Raw genomic sequence first — 15933 nt, 5'->3', positions numbered from 1 at the left:
GGCAGGGAGAGCTGCCCAGTGAGCCCCCGACGTGCAGGAGGCGGGCGGTCCCCACTCCGGGTCAGCGGCACCTCAGCGGGAGGCGGGAGGCAACTGAGTGCGGCACACGGCCAAGCACTCCTCAAGGCCCTGTTGGCTCCTTGGGTCATGATGGTACCACCACCTTTCTGGGTTTTGGTATGACGAACCGTTTCGAGACTTTTGTTGTCTAATAAAAAATAGTAGATGAAATGTACTTTGGGTGTTTTTTTTTTTAGTTTATTTATCTTAGAGAGAGAGAGAGAGAGAGAACATGAGTGGGGGAAGGGCAGAGAAAGGCAGAGAGAGAGAGAGAATCCCAAGCAGGCTCTGAGCTGTCACCGCAGAGCCCGACTCGGGGCTCAGACCCACAACCCGTGAGCTCATGACCTGAACCGAAGTCGAGAGTTGGACGCTTAACTGACTGAGCCCCCCAGGCGCCCTGCCCTGAAAGATGAGATGTCCTTCGAAACCGACGGCTGAGCCCTGCCTGCTGTCATTTTCTTTTTGTTTCTGCTGCTTCTTGTCTTTAAAATACCCACCATGGATGTTTTTCTTCTACTTTCCCTGCTGTTTTGAAAGACACACATCCTGTTTTCAGTCACACTAGTGAATGTCTAAGTCTCCCTTCATATTTGTGTCTCAACTGGTCAAGTCACGAATCAATGATACGGCGTGAGAAATTCCTCCTTGAGACGGAATTGGGTGTTTCTCCCACCATCTGGCCGCGCCCCACGCCTTTCAGCTTTCTGGGATCATCTGAAGGGCCACCGTCTGACAGAAACATGGTACGAGCCACATATGTATTACAGCCGTCCCAGCAGCCGCATTTAAAAGTGAAAAAGAGGGGGCGCCTGGGGGGCTCAGTCGGTTAAGCGTCCGACTTCAGCCAGGTCACGATCTCGCGGTCCGTGAGTTCGAGCCCCGCATCAGGCTCTGGGCTGATGGCTCGGAGCCTGGAGCCTGCTTCCGATTCTGTGTCTCCCTCTCTCTCTGCCCCTCCTCCGTTCATGCTCTGTCTCTCCGTGTCTCAAAATAAACATTAAAAAAAAATAAACTTGTAAAAACTCAGCAATATGTGTCCAGGGTTGACTCAAAGTGCGTGATGCTCTTGAAACCCACAAGGTCCTCCAGCCCACACGCACACGTCTTGTCCATTCAGCTCCGGGCAGCACACCCTCTGTTACTTCTTTGACTGTTTTTTTTTTTTAAGTTTTTTTTTAACGTTTATTTATTTTTGAGAGACAGAGAGAGAGAGCAGGAGCAGGAGAGGGGTGCAGAGAGGGCGGGGGGGACACAGAATCCGAAGCAGGCTCCAGGCTCTGAGCTGTCAGCACAGAGCCTGACGCGGGGCTCAAACTCACAAGCCAAGAGATCATGACCTGACCTAAGTTGGACGCTTAACCGACTGAGCCACCCAGGCGCCCCCCAACCCTTTTTTTAATTTCTTTGAATGTTGTTTTGTTTTGATCTTAGCTGCTCCTCTCCCTCTCTGGCCACTGGGTTATCGTGTTTGGTCTCGGCTGAACACCCCGTCCGTGCGTTACATGCTGTCTGACCACATCTGTGGGTGTTTTCTTGTGTTTTTGGGGGTACCACCAGCATTTGTCCTTCCGACTGCTGACATGATTGCTCTTTCCTGCCTCTGTTGTGAGTCTTTAATCCAGCTGCTTGGTGTTCAATTTCCTTGAACACTTGCCGTCTTCCGCCATTTTGTTAGGAATGAGGAAGTCCCGGTTAGAGCGTAGATCCCGTATGCGCTGGCTTCGGTCCCGCTTCAGCCACGTTGGGCTGCGTGACCTTGAGTAGGTTGCTTAACCTCTCTGTGCCCAGGCTCCCTCCTCTGTTCATTCGCAGTATGGAATGACGTGTCACTTAGTTGATGTGAAAATTAAGTGGGTTACCAGATGTGAAATGCTCAGAGCCCCCACTGACTCAGAAAATGGTAGCTAACGTCACCAACATCGCCATTAGTGCTATTTTGAGGGTCTTCTCCTAGGACGTTGAATTCCCGCCCCCCCCCATCACCTGCACACGATGACTTTCTGTTCTGGGTTCACTGGGACCGTACCTTCTTGCATCCCGCGTTGCCTGACGTCTTCTTTTGAGCGTTGCCGTGGATCCACGAGTGTCCGTCACTCTCACGCAGTCTTCAGGAGATGTGCTCTCTCTGTCCACACTGTGTGCTCTGGGGCATCGTCCTGGGGTGAGGGGGTGCTGTGCTCAGCCGTGGGCGTGGAGGGCACGGGCACCTGCTGAAGGCCACCTGTGCGTGAGTGGAATGTCGATGGAAACTGAATGGCCAAGCAGCGTACTGGTCCTGCGCCCTGGGACCCCCACGGTTGCATCTCAGCCCCTCCACGAACACACACCCGTCGTGGAGTTTCACAGCGTCCCACTCTAGTCCCTTAATGCTCCTTGCAGAGAGAGAAGGAAGGGAGAGGCAAAGAAGGTACTGGTAGAGAAGCTGCCGATCGCTGACACGGACAATGAGGGGAGCGGCCTCACTGGAGGCCCCCCGGACCCCCCAGGAAGTGTGATAAGGGGACATCATGAGCCACGTGACGTGCGTGGATTCGACAACCCCAGTGAAATGGACAAGAACGTACTTCTCCACTCAAGAGGAAATACATAACCCGAACAGCCCCATTGTATTAAAGACATCGGATGTGTCCGTAAGAACCTTCCCGCAGCCCGCCCGTCCTTCAGCAGGCGAACCGTAAAGCGGCACGGAACATCGGACCACAGAACCGTGCCTGCGTCTCAAAGGAGCCAAGTACGAGAAAACCTCCGACAGTGATTCCCCTTCGGCAACGGCCTCGGTACAGCCCAGGAGTAGAGGTGGAGAGGCGGGCGTGCGCGGCCAGGGATGCATGTGCTGGGTGTGGCCGTCAGGGGCGCCGGAGGGGGCCTCTGGTCGCGCCCACACTGACCGCGGTGGCCGTATGATCCACAAATGCGAACACTGCAGAGAGGCACATGCATGCCCACACAGAGACACACGCACACGGAGATGCACACACACACACACACACACACACAGACCGATGTGGGTAAATGTGGTGGGATCTTGGGTGGCCGAGCTCCTGGTTGTGACTTGTGCTAACGTTACACAAGTGGCCATCACTGAGGGAAATGCGTAAAGGGCGACAGGAGCTCCCAGTATAATTTTTTATAACTTCTGGTGAATCTATAATTTAAACAGATCCACGTAGAAACCCCCAGACCCACGTGGCTTCACTGCTGGGTTCTATCAGGGGGACACCGACGCCAGGACAGGATCCTGCAGACCCGCCGTCCGCCTCCTGGCTGGCACAAGACGCTGTCCCCTGCTGTTGCCCCGTCACCCCTCGAGCTTACACCAGGGCACTGCCCAGATCCCCGTCAATGCCACGGATTCGCCAAAATCTCTGAGAGTTGTCCTGTGCTGTCATCACTGCTTCCGTGACACCCACACCGCCTCCCCCATGGGAGCACCGCACACCCGTGGGCGTAAGAGACAGACCCGCCCCGGCTGCCTGCCTCCCTCCTGGGGCTGCTGTCTGTGTGCTGGGACCCTCGCGCCCCGCGGCCACACCCCCGCACCTCAGCCGCGGGTGTGCATGTGACAGACCGACCCCAGGCTCCCGGTGGCACCAGGTGCCTGCGACGCTGCCCTCTGCTCCCGCCCAGCACGTGGCCCCCCCCGCCCCCCCCGCGGGACCTGATGTCCTCCTGGGCCCCCTGGGGCAGTGGGAGCAGGTCTGCACCTTTCTCCCACGTAACCCGCGGAACCCGGTGCAGCCACAAGCAGCCCCATGGGGGGCCGTCACGGCCGTCTGCCACAGGGAGGCACGGACACCCACTTCCCTGACTCCCCACAGGGACCCCGGCTTCCCTGAGGGCCAGACCCGGTCAGGCGGTCATCAGAACTTCCTGGGCAACTGACTCATCTGATGTGGCTTCCCTGACCTGGCACCACGCCAACAAGGAAGGGGGTGAGGCTCCTGTGGGGACAACACAAGCCCGGGGCAGATATAAAAGCCATGGCGTCCCAGGGTACCCGGCACACATACGCACTCACATACACACCCACACCCACACCCACTCCCTCCTGCAGCCCCACCGCCCCCGCCATGGCCGCGTCCACCCTGTCCGTCTGCTCCAGCGACCTGAGCTATGGCAGCCGCGTCTGCCTGCCCGGGGCCTCGGACTCCTGCCCCGACTCCTCCTGGCAGGTGGACGACTGCCCAGAGAGCTGCTGCGAGCCCCCGTGCTGCGCCCCGGCCCCCTGCCTGACCCTCCTGTGCGGCCCCTCCTCCCCCTGCCAGGGAGACTGCTGCACCCCTGCGTGCTGCAAGCCCGTCTGCTGCACCCCTGTGTGCTGCAAGCCCGTGTGCTGCACCCCTGTGTGCTGCAAGCCCGTGTGCTGCACCCCTGTCTGCTGCAAGCCCGTCTGCTGCACCCCTGTCTGCTGCGAGGACTCCCCCTGCTCAGTCCCCTCCTGCTGCCAGCCCAGCCCCCGCTGCAGACCCTCCTCCAGTGTATCCCTGCTCTGCCGTCCTGTGTGCAGGCCCGCCTGCTGCACCCCTGTCTGCTGCAAGCCCGTGTGCTGCACCCCTGTGTGCTGCGAGGACTCCCCCTGCACAACCTCTTCATGCTGCCAGCCGTCCTGCTGCACCTCCTCCCCCTGCCAGGAAGACTGCTGCACCCCTGTGTGCTGCAAGCCTGTCCGCTGCACCCCTGTCTGCTGCAAGCCCGTCTGCTGCACCCCTGTCTGCTGCAAGCCCGTCTGCTGCACCCCTGTCTGCTGCGAGGACTCCCCCTGCTCAGTCCCCTCCTGCTGCCAGCCCAGCCCCTGCTGCAGACCCTCCTCCAGTGTATCCCTGCTCTGCCGCCCCGTGTGCAGGCCCGCCTGCTGCACCCCTGTCTGCTGCAAACCCGTCTGCTGCACCCCTGTCTGCTGCGAGGACTCCCCCTGCTCAGGCCCCTCCTGCTGCCAGCCCAGCCCCTGCTGCAGACCCTCCTCCAGTGTGTCCCTGCTCTGCCGCCCCGCGTGCCCCCGCCCCGCCTGCTGCGCCCCTGCCTCCTCCTGCTGCCGCCCGGCCTCCTGCATGTCCCTGCTCTGCCGCCCCGCGTGCCCCCGCCCTGCCTGCTGCGGCCCCGCCTCAGGCCAGTCCTGCTGCTGATGGGCACGTCCCCCCGGGGCCAGCCGGGCTCAGGTCCCACCTGGTGACTGTGGTCCTTCCGGCCACCCATCAGGCCTGACCTTGACCTCCTGCCTCCCAGGAATGCTGACCCCGTGGCTTCCTGGGGCTTCTGCTCCCAGGAGGCACCTGCACCTCTTCTGGGTCACCTGTCCTTCTTGCCCCCTTTCTCTGCTTGGGTCACTTGGTTTTGACTCCTAACCTGTCAGCACCTCTTCAGGAAGCCCAATAAACTCACTTCACCGGCCGATTTGTTTCCTTTCATCTGACCCTCATGGGGGTGCGGGGACCCCAGGGTTTTGCCCAGACACGGTCTCCTCCAGCCACGAACATTTCTAGGAATGAGGGACTGAGCAGTCCCAGAGGCGGGGCCTACCTCGTGTGGGCAGGGCCACGGGTGGGACTCACGCCCTGGCCCAGGAAGCTCCGTGCTGGTGGGCCCAGTGCTCAGGGCTTCCCAGGCTTGTCACCTGCATACGGGTCGTGGTCTGGCCCGTTTCCACCCACTGCCCCATCTGGGCAAACCGGCCCCAGACAAGTGGGTCTGGGTGCTCCAGGGAGTTCTCCCATAGGGAGAACATCCTCTATGGGCCTGGGGTCGTCCTGGGTTCCTCCCCCGGGCTCTACCCATTTAGCAGAAAGGTGATGGAGCGGGGGAGGCAGTGCTCCAGCCAAGATGGGGTAACAGGGACGGGATTCCTTCCCACCTGGGCCAACTCTGAAAGTTGACAAGATCATGAAGCCAGGGTGTCAGATCCCGGCCCAAGACGCGCAGAACCAGTGCACTTGTGAAGGAGATAAGCAAGGTTCCTGTCACTGCTGGTGCCCTCACCACCTGGACAGGATCTCCAGCCCCTGTGCAGGAGGGCGAACCCCACGGAACTCCAAGGACCCCGAGTTCCATAGACGGCCTTGGGAAAAGCCCGGGCAGACAGTGTTGGGGTCAGAGAGCTGGAGAAGAGGCCCCGTCCCAGCGGTCTCCCCACCTGAGACCCTCTGTGCTCTGCCGTGTCCCCTCCCCGGCCCTGGTCCCCGTGCTTCTGCTTTCTGTCTCTGAAGCTCCTCACGTAAGTGGAATCACATTTCACTCGGCCCAGTGTCCTCATGCCTCATCCGTGTTCTAGTCCGACTTGCTTCCCTTTACGGCTGAATAACGTTCCACGGTATGGACGGGCCACATCTGCTCATCCATCCATCTGCTGAGGGCACCGGGGTCACTGTGAACATGTGTGTCCAAGCATCTCTTCGAATCCCTACTTGCAGTTCTTCTGAGCATATTCCCAGTATAATCACCAGACCATAGAGTAAGTCCGTTGCTACTCCTTCAAGAACCACCACACAAGCTTCCACGGTAGCTGGGCCTTTTCTCACTCCTACTAACGACACGCGAGGGCTTCGGTTTGTCCACGTCCTCATCAACACTTGTTATTTTCTCCTTGTTACGTATGTAGATTACGCATTATCTCCTCCTTGTGTTTCTATTTGCGTGAATATTCTATATGATATATGTGGTTAATTCCTTGTATTTACATTTATATAAATATTATGTTATATATTATGTATATATGTTTACCCTAATGGACGTAAGGTGGCTTCTCATTGTAGTTTTGATTTGTGTTTCTCTAGTGATTAGTAACGTAGAGCCTCTTTCACATGCTTATAGGTCACGTAATTTGTACTTCTTCTTTGGCAAAATGTCTATTCAAGTCCTTTGCTCATTTTGGAATTGGGTTGTTTTGTTTTTTGTTGTTGAGTTTTGGGAATTCTCCACACATGTTATATATAATTTCTTATCGCATGATTTTCAAATATTTTCTCTCATTGTATTTAGGTTACCTTTTCTTCTCCATTGGTATTGCCTTCTGATGCAAAATATTTACAATTTTTGTGAAGGCCACTTTTTGTATTTTTCGTATGTTGCCTGTGCCTCTGGTATCACATCCAGGAAATCACCGCGAAATCCAATGTTGCAAAGCTTTTGCCCTGTGTTTTCTTCTAAGAGTTTTATAGTTTTAGGTCTTCCTTTTAGGTCATGGGTCTATTTTGAGTTCATTTTTGTGTATGGTGTAAGGTAAGAGTCCACTTACTTTCTTTTCCCTGGGGATAGTCAGTTTTCCCTGCACCACTTGCTGAAGAGACTGTCATTTCTCCATTGAATGGACTCGGAGCTCTTTCAAAAATGATTTCACCTAATATGTTTATTTCTGGACTCTATCCCATTGGTCTGTATGTCTGTTTTTATGCCAGTATCACCCTGTGTTCATTATTGTAGCTTTGTAGTGGTTTTTTTTTCATATAATTTATTGTCAAGTTAGCTAACATACAGCGCGTACAGGGTGCTCTTGGATTTGGGAGTAGATTCCCATGATTCATCGCTTACATACGACACCCAGTGCTCATCCCAACAAGTGCCCTGCTCAGTGCCCATCACCCGTTCCCCTCCCCCATCAACCCTCAGTTTGTTCTCTGTATTTAAGAGTCTCTTGTGGTATATGTTACAAGACGTAACAAGACGTATAGATTTGTAGTTTTGAAATCAAGGAGTGGGAGTCCTCTAGCTTTGTTTTTTTTTTTTCAGGATTGTTTGGCTATGCAGGATCCCTTGATTCCACATGAGTTTAAGGATGGGGTTTTAGGTTTCAGTAAAACACCTCACTGAGATTTCAGTAGTGATTGCGTTACATCTGTAGATTGCTTGAGATGACAGTGATATCGTAACGATATTGAGTGTTCCAATCCTTGAACATGGAATGCCTTTCCATTTATTTGTCTTCCTTACTGTGTTTCAGCAATGTTTTGTAGTTTTCGTTGGACAGCTCTTTCGCCTCCGTGGTTGTTAATTCATTTTACTTTATTCTTTTTTGATGCAATTGTAAATGGAATTGTTTTGTAAATTCCTTTTGGGGTTGTTCATTAGCAATGTATGGAAACGCAACTGAATTTTGACTTTGTATCCTGCTGTCTTTCTGAATTCATTTGCTAGTGCTAACGGGTCCTTAGGGTTTTCCACAAATAAGATCACAGCGTCTGTGAACAGAGATGATTTTACTTCTTCCCTTCCAATTTGGGCTACTGTATTTTATTCTCTAACTATTCTCCTAGAACTTCCAGTCTTGTGGTGAATAGAGGCAGTGAAAGTGGGCATCTCTGTCTGTCCTGATCTTACAGGAAAAGCTCTCAGTGTTGAGTGTACTCTCACTGTTGAGTATGATGTTTGTTGTGGGATTTTCACATATATATTTTATTTTGTTGAGGTAGTTCCTTCTACTCCTAATTTGTTCAGTGTTTTATCGTGAGAGGGTGCTGGACTTTTTCAAATGCTTTTTCCGCATCAATTGAGATGATCATGTACTTTTTTCTTTATTCTGGTAATGTTGGCTATTATATCGACTGGTTTTCATATGTGGAACCACCCTTAAATTCGAGAAATAGGTCCTCCTTGGTTGTGGTGCATAATTCCTTTACTCTGCTGCTGAATTCAATTTGCTAGTGTTTTATTGAAGATTTTTGCATCAATGTTCATAAGGAATATTGTTTTGTAGTCTTCTGTTCCTGTAGTGTCTTTGCCTGGCTTTGTTGTCACAGGATTATAAATCTCATAAGATGAGTTGGGGAGTGTTCCCTCCTGTTTAACTTTTTTAAAGTTTATAGTGAACTAGAAATGATTGAACAAACTCTGAACCTGATATAAGGCATCTGTGAAAAACTTACAGCTAACATCATACTTAATTGTAAAAGACTGAATGCTTTCTGCTAAAGATCGGGAAGAAGATACAGATGTCCTCTCTCACTGTTCCTGTTCAACATCACACTGAAGCCTTACCTGTGCGACAAGCAAGGAAAAGAAATAAAACGCATACATATTGAAAATGAAGAAATGCAGTTGTCTCCATTCCCAGAGGACATGATCATCCACATAGAAAACCCCCAAGAATATACAAAAAACTCCTAGAAATATAAGAGAGTTTGGCAAAGTTGAAGTATGTAAGCCTAAAATAATAAAAATTAATTCATTAATTTTTTTATTAAAAAATTTTTTTGACGTTTATTTATTTTTGAGAGAAAGAGACAGAGCACAAGCAGGGGAGTTTCAGAGAGAGAGGAAGAGACAGAATCTGAAGCAGGCTCCAGGCTCTGAGCTGTCAGCACAGACCCCGACGTGGGGCTGAACTCACAAACTGCGAGATCATGACCTGAACCAAAGTTGGATGCTTAATTGATTGAGACACCAGGTGCCCCCAAATTAATTCATTTCTTTTTTTTTTTAATTTTTTAAAATGTTTTGCTTATTTTTGAGAGAGAGACAGAGTGTGAGCAGGGGAGGGGCAGACAGAGAGGGAGACACAGAATCCGAAGAAGCCGGATACGGGGCTGGAACTCATAAACCACAAGATCACGACCTGAGCTGAAGTCGGATGCTCAACCGACTGAGCCACCCAGGAGCCCCAATTCATTTGTAGATAATAGCAATAAAGAATTGAAACTGAAAATTTTTGTTTAAAAGTTTGATTTACAACAGAGTGAAAAATGAAAGCTTAGGTATAAATCTCACAGAATGTGTGCATGAGAATGATAAAAAATACTGATGGGAGTAATTTAACAAGACGTAAATAAACGGAGAGCTCGACTATGTTCTAGGTTACGGTCGAGTAATTGTCGTGACGTCACTTACCTCCAGACTGATCCACAGATTCAAGGCAATCCCAGCAAGAGATTTTTGTCAATGTGAACAAGCTAATTCTAAAATTATTTGGAAAGGCAAAGAAGCTCCAATACCCAAACCATGTGAAGATGATGAACAGAGTTGGTGGACTTCACTACCTGATTCCAGATCTGCTTTAAAACTATAGTAATCAAGACAATGTGATGTCGGCAAAGGGACAGAACTGTGCAGATTAATCAAACAGGATAGACACACACACCCACACGAAAACAGGCAACTGATTTCTGACACATCAGTGACACAGTGTGTTTGGAACATCTAGATGACCATATGCAAAAAAAAAAAAAAGTGAATCTTGACCCATACCTTACACTTAGTGTAAAAATGTAATCAAAATTTATCTTAGGCCTAAATGTAAAATGTGAACGTTTTAAACTTGCAGAAGAAAACACAGGAGAACATTGTGACCGTGTGTTGGGCGGAGTTCTTAGGTTTAATACCAAAGGCATGGTCTGAAAAAGAAGAAAATTGATAAATTGGACTTTACCCATATTAACTCTGATTTCTCCTCAAAAAAGCCGGTAAGAGATACACAACATACAGATCCGTGTCCATCGACCGTGTGCGTGATCAGTAGGGCTTCCGGTCAACAGCAGGCAAGAAACAGTTAAGGTCTTGGGGAGTCAAAGTTATAGACAAATGTTTGACGGTAACTCCCGTGTTAGCCGGGGGTCCACCGTATGCATCCGCAGTGCATAAAGGACTCTCAAAATTCAATGTCAAGAAAACCTACAAAAGGGAGGGGTCTGAACCCTTGCAGAAATACCAAAAAGACGCATGGATGGCAAATACGTGAAATGATGCTCAACACTGTTAGTCATCAGGGCAATGCAGAGGCAAATACAGGAAGATACCCCTGCTCGAATGGCTACTGTTTAACAGAAAGCCGGCAGCCTCAAGTGCTGGCAATGATACACGGCGACTAGAGCTCTCCGTGCTGTTGGGGAGGGAGGGAACGCAAAAAGGCACAGCCACTGTGCAAAACAGTTTGGCTGCTATTTATTTATTTATGTAGAGAGCATGTGCACAAGCAGGGGAGGGGCAGAGAGAGAGGGAGGGAGAGAATCCCAAGCAGGCTCGGTGCTATCAGCACAGGGTCCGATGCAGGGCTTGGAGCCACGAACTGTGAGATCATGACCCGAGCCGAGATCAAGAGATGCGTAACCACCCAGGCGCCCTGTAGTTTGGTGGTTTTTTATCACGTTAAACAGGCTCTTGCCCTGTGACCCAGCGACGCCACTCCTAGGTGCTTACCCTGGAGAAATAAAAACTCGCTGCATTGCAAAACCTGCACACGATATTTGTGGCAGCATGTTCATAACCCTCAAAAGCAGGAAGCAATGAAAATGTCCTTCACTCGGGATGCCTGGGTGGCTCAGTCGGTTAAGCGGCTGACTTCGGCTCAGGTCATGATCTCGCGGTCCGTGAGTTCAAGCCCCGCGTCGGGCTCTGTGCTGACAGCTCAGAGCCTCCAGCCTGTTTCAGATTCTGTGTCTCCCTCTCTCTGACCCTCCCCCGTTCATGCTCTGTCTCTCCCTGTCTCAAAAATAAATAAAACGTTAAAAAAAATTTTTTTTTTTTAAAGAAGAAAAAAAAAGAAAATGTCCTTCACCCGTCAACAGAATAATCAAGTTGTGGTACGTCCATACAGTGGAGTCCACTCAGCAGTAAAGAGAGGAGAACTGTCAGTTCACGACATGCGTGAAGCCCGGTGCATTCTGCTAAATGAAAGAAGCCAGACCCGAAAGGCTGCATACTGTATGCATAGGCCATTCTAGAAGAGACACAACTGTAGTGACTGAGAGTCAGTGGTGGCAGGGGTTTGGGATGGGGAACACAAGGGGCTTCCGCATGGTGCCGCCACAGAACGAGTGAAACGTAGAGGGACGCGGGGTGGGACAGCGAACAGTTGCTCTATAGATTCTCTAAGGCCAAGCGGCCAAAATTCTTCCCCCTGAAGACGTCGAGGACTGCAATCTGCTCTTTGCTGATTTTTTTTTTTTTTTTGCTCTTGATTATTTGTTATGTTCTGCTTCTCTTTGTTTCTGCACCGAGTTTTGCTGGCCCACGGAGTCCCGTCTGCGTTCAGAGACGGTGTGTGAGTGGCAGGGTCTCGGAGCAGCCGCGAACCTTCCCGTCCCGTGCACCAGAGGGCTCAGTGCTGCCGCGTAATCGATCCCATCTCCCTCCAGCTTTGCAGCTGTGGTTCCAGGTCTTTAGGCATCTCGGTTCGCTGAGTTGCTTCCAATCACTTCCGATCTCTCTGGAAGCTTCCAGGATGCTTCTTTAGGTTTGGTGTAAGACAACTCACCAGTGTGTCCCGACGTGCAGCATTCTCTGTGTATCTCATCCCACGTTTGGTCAGATTCCACCTCCGAAGACCACATCTCCCTCTGTCTGAGAAATGTTGCCTTTTGTCAAGGGGTCTTCCTGGAAAGCTTCATCTGATGAACGCTGGCTGCTGTGCACATCGTTTCTCTTAGGTTTTGCACAGTCCGTCTCTGTCGTTCTGCACTGAGACAGTCTGTCCCCTTCCCATTCGCTCCCGACTGCCTGGCCTCCACTCAGCACTCGGTGTGCGGACGTCCTGCAGCCGATGGGCAGACCTGTCCCGGCGTTCCGGTCCTTCTGCTCGCTGAGACCCGGGGATGCACGGTGCTCACCTGGACCGCCGCAAACCCCCGGGCATCAGGGCGCACACCGGGCACTGAGCAGGCTGCATGCCCTCAGCGCTCCAGGACTCTAGAGTTTTCCTGTGGTGTGTGCTTAGAGAACCAAAAGTAGTCAGGGGCCAACCCAGTCCTTAACCATGACAGGCATTGTCCAAGCAGCAAACTCTTTAGTGTAAATAAACCAGAAGTAATAAACACTCTCAGGGCTCAGTCAAAACACCAACAAGGAAAGGGAAGTCTTGGTGACAACACACAGCTGGGAGGTATAAAAGCCGACAGACAGCCGGAGCTCCTCACACACTCACACACACACACTCCACACACACACACACACACTCCCTCCTGCAGCCCCACCGCCCCCGCCATGGCCGCGTCCACCCTGTCCGTCTGCTCCAGCGACCTGAGCTATGGCAGCCGCGTCTGCCTGCCCAGGGCCTCGGACTCCTGCCCCGACTCCTCCTGGCAGGTGGACGACTGCCCAGAGAGCTGCTGCGAGCCCCCGTGCTGCGCCCCGGCCCCCTGCCTGACCCTCCTGTGCGGCCCCTCCTCCCCCTGCCAGGGAGACTGCTGCACCCCTGCGTGCTGCAAGCCCGTCTGCTGCACCCCTGTCTGCTGTGAGGACTCCCCCTGCACAACCTCTTCATGCTGCCAGCCGTCCTGCTGCACCTCCTCCCCCTGCCAGGAAGACTGCTGCACCCCTGTGTGCTGCAAGCCCGTCCGCTGCACCCCTGTCTGCTGCAAGCCCATCTGCTGCACCCCTGTGTGCTGCGAGGACTCCCCCTGCTCAGCCCCCTCCTGCTGCCAGCCCAGCCCCTGCTGCAGACCCTCCTCCAGTGTATCCCTGCTCTGCCGCCCCGTGTGCAAGCCCGTCTGCTGCACCCCTGTCTGCTGCCAGGACTCCCCCTGCACAACCTCTTCATGCTGCCAGCACTCCTGCTGCACCTCCTCCCCCTGCCAGGGAGACTGTTGCACCCCTGTGTGCTGCAAGCCTGTCCGCTGCACCCCTGTCTGCTGCAAGCCTGTGTGCTGCACCCCTGTCTGCTGCAAGCCCGTGTGCTGCACCCCTGTGTGCTGCGAGGACTCCCCCTGCTCAGCCCCCTCCTGCTGCCAGCCCAGCCCCTGCTGCAGACCCTCCTCCTGCGTGTCCCTGCTCTGCCGCCCCGTGTGCAGGCCCGCCTGCTGCACCCCTGTCTGCTGCAAGCCCGTGTGCTGCACCCCTGTGTGCTGTAAGCCCGTCTGCTGCACCCCTGTCTGCTGCGAGGACTCCCCCTGCTCAGGCCCCTCCTGCTGCCAGCCCAGCCCCTGCTGCAGACCCTCCTCCAGTGTATCCCTGCTCTGCCGCCCCGCGTGCCCCCGCCCTGCCTGCTGCGGCCCCGCCTCAGGCCAGTCCTGCTGCTGATGGGCACGTCCCCCCGGGGCCAGCCGGGCTCAGGTCCCACCTGGTGACTGTGGTCCTCCCGGCCACCCCTCAGTCAGTCCTGACCTGTGTTAGGTGGCTGCCCCCACCCAGCACGGGGTCCCCCATGTGTCCACTCTCCTGACCTGACCTTGACCTCCTCCCAGGAATGCTGACCCCGTGGCTTCCTGGGGCTTCTGCTCCCAGGAGGCACCTGCACCTCTTCTGGGTCACCTGTCCTTCTTGCCCCCTTTCTCTGCTTGGGTCACTTGGCTTTGACTCCTAACCTGTCAGCACCTCTTCAGGAAGCCCAATAAACTCACTTCACCGGCCGATTTGTTTCCTTTCATCTGACCCTCATGGGGGTGCGGGGACCCCAAGGTTTTGCCCAGACACGGTCTCCTCCAGCCACGAACATTTCTAGGAACGAGGGACTGAGCAGTCCCAGAGGCGGGCCTACCTCGTGTGGGCAGGGCCACGGGTGGGACTCACGCCCTGGCCCAGGAAGCTCCGTGCCGCTGGGCCCAGTGCCCAAAGGCAGAACAGGGGGATGTGGGGATTCGGTCCCAGCAGGTGCCATAGCTGCGAGGTCAGTGCTCCTTCCCGGCCACCTGCCCACGTCCCAACCGTCACCATGTGAGGATTCTGTCCTGACTTAGTGGGTTTGGCTTCCACGCCTCACCCCCACTCCCTCCCCTGTGGAAGGTAAGTGCAGGCTGGGCATCCCACCGCGGAAACTAACGGGGCCACGCGTGTCCCTCAGCACACAGGCCACATAACCCAGGCCACGCCAAGTGCATTTTACTGGCTTAGGTGTTAAGTTAAATACGAGGGCCACGGAGGCTTTAATTTCTTCAGCGGAATGGTTGCACGGGTTTGGTCACAGTGCCCCTGGCCGAGGCTCGCTGCAGAAACCACAGTGCACAGTTTCCCCCGGCCCTGGCGCCCAGCCGGTCACTTTCATGCCCTGGCCCCTTTCCCTGTGTTAGGCTGGGAAACAGTAGACCCTAAACGGCAACGACGGATAATCAAGGATGCGTCGTACGACGTGCGGCTGGCCTTAGCGTTCCGTGTCCATTTCAGCGCAGCCATCCCGCCGTCCTTGTCCAGACTTTTCCGTCTTCCCCGACCCCCTTCCCCGCCTCCCCAGCCCTGGCGCCGCCGTTCCAGGCTCCGCCCCTGAACGTGACTGGACTAGGTCTCTCACAGAAGTGGGCCGCGTGGTATTTGTCCTTGGTGATGGCTTACTTCACTCAGCGTGACGTCCCCCGGGTTCGTGCGTGTGGACGCTGAAGCCTCTTTGCAAGGCTGGGTGACATTCCACTGTATGGCTAGAGCACATCTCACCGCCGCTGCTCCCGCACTTACCTTTGCGGACGTGGGTGCCTCTCTCGGGGACCCTGCTGTCAGTCCTGTCGGGCGTCGGAGGTGGGCTTGCGGGGACACGTAACAGTCCTATAGTAACTTTGCCGGGGACCGCGGGCTGTGTTCTAGAACAGCTATGCCGTTTGGCAATCCCACCACCGGGGCGGACGGCTTCCGATCTCTCCACATCCTCAGCGGCACTAGTTTCTGGTTTTCTGATAGCGGCCACCCTGACAGGTTTGAGCAGGGATCTGGTGGATCACAGACCTTGGTCACTGCAGTAGGCCCTGCCCTGGGAGCCCTGTCCTCCCGCCAACCTCCCCTCCCACACCTCCCCTGCCTATCCTCCCTCACCCATCCTGCCTCCCTGTCCCACCCTCCCCTGTCCCTCCCTCCCCTGCCCCGCCCCCTGCCCCGCCCTCCCCTGCCCCGCCCTCTCCTGCCCCGCCCTCCCCTGTCCCTCCCTCCCCTGGCCCACCCTCACCTGCCCCGCCCTCCTCCCCTGAGCCCTCCCCCACCCTCACCTGCCCCGCCCTGCCTCACCTGCCCCCTCCCCTGTCCTGCCTGCCAGCC

General features: G+C 54.2%; 3 protein-coding genes across 4 annotated transcripts in view; all 3 read left to right on the top strand.

The window, feature by feature from the left end:
- Positions 1–15933, top strand: part of TSPEAR (thrombospondin type laminin G domain and EAR repeats) — a 158443-nt gene that overhangs the window by 112665 nt on the left and 29845 nt on the right. The gene's annotated exons all lie outside the window — the stretch shown is intronic.
- LOC124526242 (keratin-associated protein 10-7-like) lies at positions 4134–5186 on the top strand. Of its 2 annotated transcripts, XM_047099107.1 has the most exons (2): positions 4134–4929; positions 5065–5186. In XM_047099107.1, exons 1-2 carry the CDS (start codon positions 4134–4136, stop codon positions 5184–5186), a joined length of 918 nt encoding a protein of 305 aa, XP_046955063.1. The 2 variants fall into 2 exon arrangements, with proteins under 2 accessions (XP_046955063.1, XP_046955062.1); XM_047099106.1 differs by having other exon boundaries at positions 4134–5186.
- On the top strand, positions 12964–13998 carry LOC124526244 (keratin-associated protein 10-7-like). The gene is made up of 2 exons (XM_047099109.1): positions 12964–13833; positions 13894–13998. The coding sequence occupies exons 1-2, from the start codon at positions 12964–12966 to the stop codon at positions 13996–13998; spliced, it is 975 nt and encodes a 324-aa protein (XP_046955065.1).

The sequence above is a fragment of the Lynx rufus genome, unplaced genomic scaffold (genome assembly GCF_022079265.1).
Source record: "Lynx rufus isolate CCGP_SWC_20201006 ecotype Redwood Valley unplaced genomic scaffold, mLynRuf1.p SCAF_5, whole genome shotgun sequence".
Classification (NCBI taxonomy): Eukaryota; Metazoa; Chordata; class Mammalia; order Carnivora; family Felidae; genus Lynx; species Lynx rufus.
Note: the sequence above shows the minus strand (reverse complement) of the source record. Positions and strands in the feature narration are given on the sequence as shown.